This window comes from Callorhinchus milii, unplaced genomic scaffold (genome assembly GCF_018977255.1).
Source record: "Callorhinchus milii isolate IMCB2004 unplaced genomic scaffold, IMCB_Cmil_1.0 Scaffold669, whole genome shotgun sequence".
Taxonomy (NCBI): Eukaryota; Metazoa; Chordata; class Chondrichthyes; order Chimaeriformes; family Callorhinchidae; genus Callorhinchus; species Callorhinchus milii.
In genome coordinates this window covers 1-6,853 of record NW_024705410.1, presented here as the reverse complement: position 1 = coordinate 6,853, position 6,853 = coordinate 1, and the positions used below count along the sequence as shown (strand labels likewise).

Below are 6,853 nucleotides of genomic sequence, written 5' to 3'. Positions count from 1 at the left end.
TCAAGGGGTTCTTATGCTATTCACTATCTCCCTCTCTCTCGTACTCATCGTTCGACTCATATGGCCCGTCCTCACAGCACATCGACTCGTCACACGGACGTTCGAGTGGCTGGACTGGAGAGTCGACCGTCCCGATGGCTGACATGAGAAGAACCGACCTCTTTCCCTCTATATGGCCCTTTTATTGTCTACTACATCAAAGGGTCCGGGTGGTTAATCCCGCGGCCTTCCTGGCCAATCAGATCGCTCTGGCTCCTTTCGCCCAGCCTCATCTCTTGCCTCGGTGCTCTCAGCGTCGTTTCCCATTCCGATTTCCATATCAAAGGGACTGCCGCGGGGCTGCGGCTTTGGTGCACAAGCACAATTGTCCTGCCAATTCGACGCCCGCCCTGATTTCCCGCCGTTCGTGGCTCCGCCCCCTACCTACCTGCTAACCTGTGTGTGTTGTGTGTCTTAACCACGGGGCTGAGTAGCCTCGTCGTGACCGTGTAATTCCACGTTAATTCACGGTGCCGCAGCGCCATTCAACCTGGAGGAAGCCTCGGTCAATTCCTGGGGAAAACCTGTGGGCCAGGCGACTTCCCCGCGAGGCTCTATGTGGGGGTGTGTGCGTGTGTTCATGTGGGTGGTGGAGAGGGAAGAGCAGTGTCGACCAGGCTGCTTGATGGTGGTGGGTTGGCAGGTGGGGCACCGGCAGAGCCGCTTCGCCACTGTGGCATCACAGTTTCCCTTAATTCCTTTTCATTGTTTAACCGAGCTGGACCAAGATGTTGTATTGAGTCAAGCTTCAAGGCTCGTGGTGTAACTTGGTAGCAGAGGGTTGCATAAAGGCAGCACGGACGGTGTCAATCTGTGCAATCGCCATGTGCTCGTGTCCCACCCCTGATTGCATGCGTGTTTCTACAATACCGGGCAAACACGGCTACCTAAACTGAAGAAGCTAGCGAGTACCACAGATGCCTTCCCTCGAACCTTGTCACCTCTTCGAGATTCATGTCTCCACTGCTGGATGGTCTCAAGCCGCTATTTGATTCAATCTTTTGATATAATAATCCACCTAGTACCAGCACACTAGCCGATTACATCACTCCATCATCATTGCCATCACCACCAACTTCATTATTGTTACCATCAGGTTGGTCAGAAGCTGCCGCAGCTGACCAGTACCTCAACCGTGCTGGACGAAATGCCTGCGGCAGCCTCCACTCTTGCATCGGCCTCCATGCCCGAAGCAATCAATCTCACAACTTCGGAGCAGCAGATGTGTGGTGCCACGACCGCGGTGCGACGCGAACGCCGCAATCCCTTCCCGGCCACCTGCACTGAACACACACCCGCATGCAGCGCACCCACGTAGTGTCCTGGTGGGAGGTTGCCTGGTACATCGGGTTTTAATCCGAAGGGCCCCTAGGTTTCCCGGTGCCAGGAGATTGGCCGACCCCCACAGGACAGGTTACATTGCGGTGCCCCTAAATTGGCTTTAAATTGTACGGGCGCAAAAAAAAAGGTTCCTTCGGCCAACCGCAATGAGTTACTCACAACATTGGGGGGAGGACGAAGGGTGGAATATTAGGCGTAAAGAGAAAAACCGAAGTCTCGAACAACTGGGCACGGGAGAATAAAGGTGGGAGCCCCGTGACAGCTTGGAGATTGTCTCCAACCTCCAGGCTGTCACGACCCACTTCCTGCCTGCTGTCCTGCCTCTTCAAGCCGCTCACAACATCCGTGTGATGCCAGCGAGTGCTGCTGCGAGACAGTGATTGGGCAAGACTTCTCTCGTCATTCTCCCTCCAATTTTCTCAGCGTCCATGGGACGCCGCGATTCCAGTTTCAAGGTACGGGGTAGGACGTTTGAGTAGCTGGGTTCATAGGCAGAGTTACGCTAGGCTGTCCTCGCGAAATATTCCTCAGGGTAATGTGTATTGGCGCCATTAATAAACTCTAGTTCAGAATATCGGTGTAGTGTGATTTGTGTGTGGGCAGACCCTCGGCGTAGCGTCTGTGATCTGTGTGGTGCGTCTGCGTGGAGCGATGGTGTGCCCGGCGTGAGAGCGGGTGCAGGGCTGCAGAGTGGGTGTGGTGATTTGAGCGTGCGCGTGACGCACGTGTACTGCAGCCGCCATCGTTTGCGCGTGTTTACGCTCGCGTTGTTTATACAGCGCGCTTTATGCAGCGCGTTTAGACAGTAAAAATAGCGCCTATCCTTTTCCGCTAGCATTAGATTTGCGGGCACACGGATTAGGGGGGGGGGGTAGGTGTGCATATTCATACTGCCGCCGTTTTGTTCAGCGCTCACCTTTGCGAGGGAAAAACGCACCTACAGGGGCGCACTCGTGCACACCTCGTTCGTTCTTGTCCTTTTGTGGTGGGGTGTGTGAGCATGTGGAGATAACCCCGGGCGGTGGTGAGCCAGCCGAGTAGTTATGTCCCTCAGAATGGGCGCTGGCGTGGGGGGACCGATCACTTGATCAGCGGCGGCCCGGAGAGAGGCAGCCGACGAGGAGGGGGGAGTGGAGGGGGTGGACGTCGCGCCCTGCCCGCTCACTGGGAGCGGGGAGGTGGACATCATCCCCCACAGATGCTACCGGAATTCTCCTCCAACTAGGGATGAATGTTTCATGCTCGCTGAGGTGAGTGACCATGTGCGGGGTATACATCATCACCGCCTCACACAATGCAGATTACGTCCTCGTTTCAGCGGTGGACACAGCCCAGCGTGGCTCATTTATTATCATCCTTGCTCCTTGAGGGTCGTCCAGCTCTGTGGGCCCAGCACCTTCTATTATTCCCTGCCCCTTTCCTCCCTTGAGTTAACATTTGCTTTTTTTACAAGGTTTTAATGTATGCTCGGATAAGCTTATGTCCATCCATCCCAAGTTGAACTCTTATTATTTATGTACATTAAACAAAAGCAATTTGACAGAGCATCTCTTCTACATTCACCCCTTGAGATCACATCTATTTACGTGGTCGGGGCCCACGTAAAAGCAAATTGAGCCAAGCGGCACAGTTCAAGGACTGCACGGCCCACTTGGCAGGTTTGACCCATTCAGGCTTGTTATTGTTTCGAGACTGTGGCTACGGTTGCCCTAACCCCCTATTTCCCATAAAGCCTGAGTATTGCCAACCACGGCAGTTTATAGGAGCATAACCCCCGCGGTTGGCAAGGGATTATTGTACACCTATCTTCCTGAATAAAGTCTTGACAACTGACACATTTGACGAAGTTCATCACGTTGTGATGCCGAACATGAGTAAATCACCTGTCAGTGGAGAGTACACAACAACCAAGTGGGGATTTCAGACTACGTTACTTTAATCCAGATATAAGACAGTTGGGGGTGGTAGATGAGGTGGGAGAGGATGAGACCGCCTGAAGTGGGGCGAGATGGCTGGGAAAGGGGAGGCCGGAGGAAGAAGGCGGGCACCGTGAGCAAACACGCAGAGGGCCACACTCAGTATAAAAGGTGTCCATAACAAACATGAAATGTACTTCTGATGAACAAATTATTTTGCAGTTGAATGGGTGGCAAACCATCGCTATCCCTGACTCCACCCAACTTTGTTATAGATTAAGGCACTCTCGTATGGTTTTCCTATACAGTAAGCTTGTCAAGTTTATTCTTGTATAAACACATGTTACTTTGGAACAGTTGTCATGTAAAGGACTAATGATAAATGCTACACCGTAAGGTGAGGTCCGTTGCTCATGCTGAATTGATCAATGTAATCATTTTAACGTCTACCATATAATATATACTCCCACAGTGCTTTTGTTCATAGTAAAGCACACAGCAGTAGCAGCGAATGAAACAATATATCCCAAGGAGTGTCCTACTCTCAGCCAATACCAATCCTGGCAACACCTCCATCCTGTAATATGGACGGTTGGCAAGAATGAAGAAACACGAAAAACAAAAACCCCAACAACCAAAAAACAGTAAAAAAAGGTAAGCATAGAAATTGATAGATTTATCTCTTAAATTGCATGATGTTAAAACCAGACTGGCCGTTCTACTTTTTTTTCTGAGACTTATTGTATTTTTGACCAATTCCAAACGGCACATGTGCCGCCACAGTGCCGTGCTCGTGTGCACCCTCGACGTGAAACATTTGATCATCAAAAAAAACATGGGGCCTGATCTTTTCAAGCAGCGGTCCTTTCGGGGCACCGGCCAAGAAGAGGGCTTCGTCGACCTCAAGGCCCCACGTCCGCAGGGTCTTCAGGGCCCGAGCCCCCGAGCTGGCAGCGCTACGTGCGGTTACCAAGTAAGTGCGAATGGGGCACCCCAGCCGCTCGCCTTTCACGTGAAACTTTCTCTGCATGCGGCCTAGGGTCTCCAAGAACATCTTCAGTGGGCCCTGGAGATAAATAATTAAATGTGATATATATGTTTTTGTTATACAGTTGCTGGCACTGCCCCCCAAAGGCCCAATATGCCAGCAACAAACAGCAATGTCAAAGTTGTAATATATAAGGGTTAACATGTTTAATCAATTGAGCAAGGTGAAAAGAGCTTGGTGAAAAGAGCTTGGGGAAATAGACAATTGGAGGGAATTCCAAAGTCCAACAGTGCAGGTAATATAACATTTGTTAAATATCTTACACATTCATTAGCGCACTCGCATTACATTCACCGTATGAATATTTCTGCCGCGAGTCAAAATAAATTAATAGGTGCAGAGCTATACCTGGGCAAGGGGATTGTCGACAAACTTCTTTTCATGTTCAAAGAAGGTATCAAGTCCATGTTCCTTAACTATTATCTCCGATTCATCTGAGAAGAGTACCGCGTCGCCATCAAACGCCACACGCAGCTCATCATTTTTTAACACGCGATCCTCCGGTGGGTTGAACATGGTTGCCGCAGCAATCCCTGTGCAAAGGAAGTATCAGACTTTACAGAGAGAAACACGTCTGTTATGCACTGAATATTATTTAAATTTCCAAAATGTGTAATCCGTGTGAATAAAATTATACTGACCTTCCTCGATTGCTTCCTGCACCTTTTCCGCATCGGCAGATAAGTACAAATTTGTGAGATACGCTTTGAGGTAGCCAATTGGGCTTTTTCCACCAGTCATGCAAAACCTCTCAATGTTCAGACCTGTTGAGAGCCATGTAAAGTTTAGTGCAGCATCTACCACACCGACCATTTATGATTTGTTAACACCATCACTTTGCAACTCTAAGATTTATATGAAATACACCCTTATACATCCAAGGTCGTTACGAATACAGAATACATCTGCTTTTATATGGATGGGGGACATAGTAAAGCGTTTATCCTATTTATGTTTATCCACCCATTTTCGTCACAACTATATCTTATTTGGAGGATTGTGCAACACTATGATTGCCATGGCCATCATCATTGTAAATATGCCATCACCAATATCAACACCACCACTACCATGGTCACCATTATCACCAACAACAACTGTCGTTTATCACTATTAGTGATGTCACCACGGTGCTTGTGCCAGGCTTCGTGTACTTTAAAGCCACGTGAAATGTCGAAGATTCACTGGCAAAAGGTCACAGAACAGACCCAGATGCCATGGGTCAACTGAGATGACTGGCAGATTCTCCACCTGTGCTTCCCACTGTGCCAACTTGCTGCGTATTAGCCACCCAGTGCTCCGCTCATTGTTGTGAGCATTGCTCCTCCGCTCTCCGTTGTTGCTGGAGGGCGACAGCCTTCAAATGCCCAGTAGAGGCATTCACGAGCTTCCTCCACAAAAGCCCATCTTAACGCCACTGGTACCAGTCATCCGCAATTCCAATCAGCTCCACAATCTTCTGTCCCACATCAGTCCATCTCTTCTCTAGCCTGAGCAGCACCTGTTTTTCCCCCTCTACCGGTCAAACAGAAGCTGCTTGGGCATGCAGTGGCTGGGCATGTGGGCTACAGGACCCGGCTAATGCAGCATCATCTGCCAGAGGAGCTCACTATTAGGACTATGTGCATATCTTTCAAGGATTCTTTTCAAGGTCTCGTTAAACCCAGTATTGATCGTAGGCAAGCCTGAGGAATTTTCAAACTGGCACCGATATTCCTGAAAGGGCTCAGATTTCACAAGTATAGAGAAGGGAGGGCATAACTTTTTCTGAGAAGAGCCGGAGTTTCATATGGAGCAATAGACGAGTTGCTTCCATACAGCATTATGCAGCTGAATAAATGATGCCACTTGATTTGGAGACCTGCGAAACCGCAGCTGGTCATAAGCACACTCCACAGGTACAGAAACGCTTCATTCTCTCACTACTGCACCATCACTCATGGGGAGTGGAAGGGATGATTCGATTACATAAAATATCCAGCAGGTGCTTTGTTTTTGTGGGGCTGATGATAAGGCCCCATCCCTCGGTAGCATTGCTCCAGGTTCTACAGCATTGTATCCAACTTCTTAGAGTGGGTGGCAATTATCAGATCTGCATACATAACATGGTTGACCGCAGCCGGGCATCGATCAGCCTGCCATTGGATTATATCTGTACCGGCGACCTCTGTATTGTAAATTCAGTGTACTAACCATTACACCACGGCAGCTCCTGTTTGCAATGTGTCTTTGTAATTTAGAGAGTAAGAATCTGAAAGTGTGAGTTATTAGCAACACGAGTGTCCAGCATGGCTTATTTAGAACACTCACCGTAATGGTTGATGCTTTTGATGAGTCTGACCCCAACTTGTGCGTGGTGATTGGTCATTAGCACCACATCAAATATCTGGTCACTGTCTGGGTAAAGATGGCGTAGTCGGATATTGACAGCCTCCAGGGCCTTTGGAAACATAAATAACCTTTGTAAGTGGGATTAGTCGACAGTCAATTATATACACACATTTTTACT

At 49.1% G+C, this 6,853-nt stretch overlaps 1 protein-coding gene across 1 annotated transcript; it reads right to left on the bottom strand.

Moving 5' to 3' along the window:
* Positions 1-4,014: 4,014 nt before the first annotated feature.
* LOC121852268 (cytosolic 5'-nucleotidase 1A-like) lies at positions 4,015-6,784 on the bottom strand (the record flags this gene model as incomplete). The annotated part of the gene is made up of 4 exons (XM_042346365.1): positions 4,015-4,362; positions 4,693-4,877; positions 4,986-5,108; positions 6,655-6,784. Coding segments are annotated over 4 exons (786 nt in total), but the record flags the coding sequence as incomplete, so codon positions are not given.
* Positions 6,785-6,853: the final 69 nt, after the last annotated feature.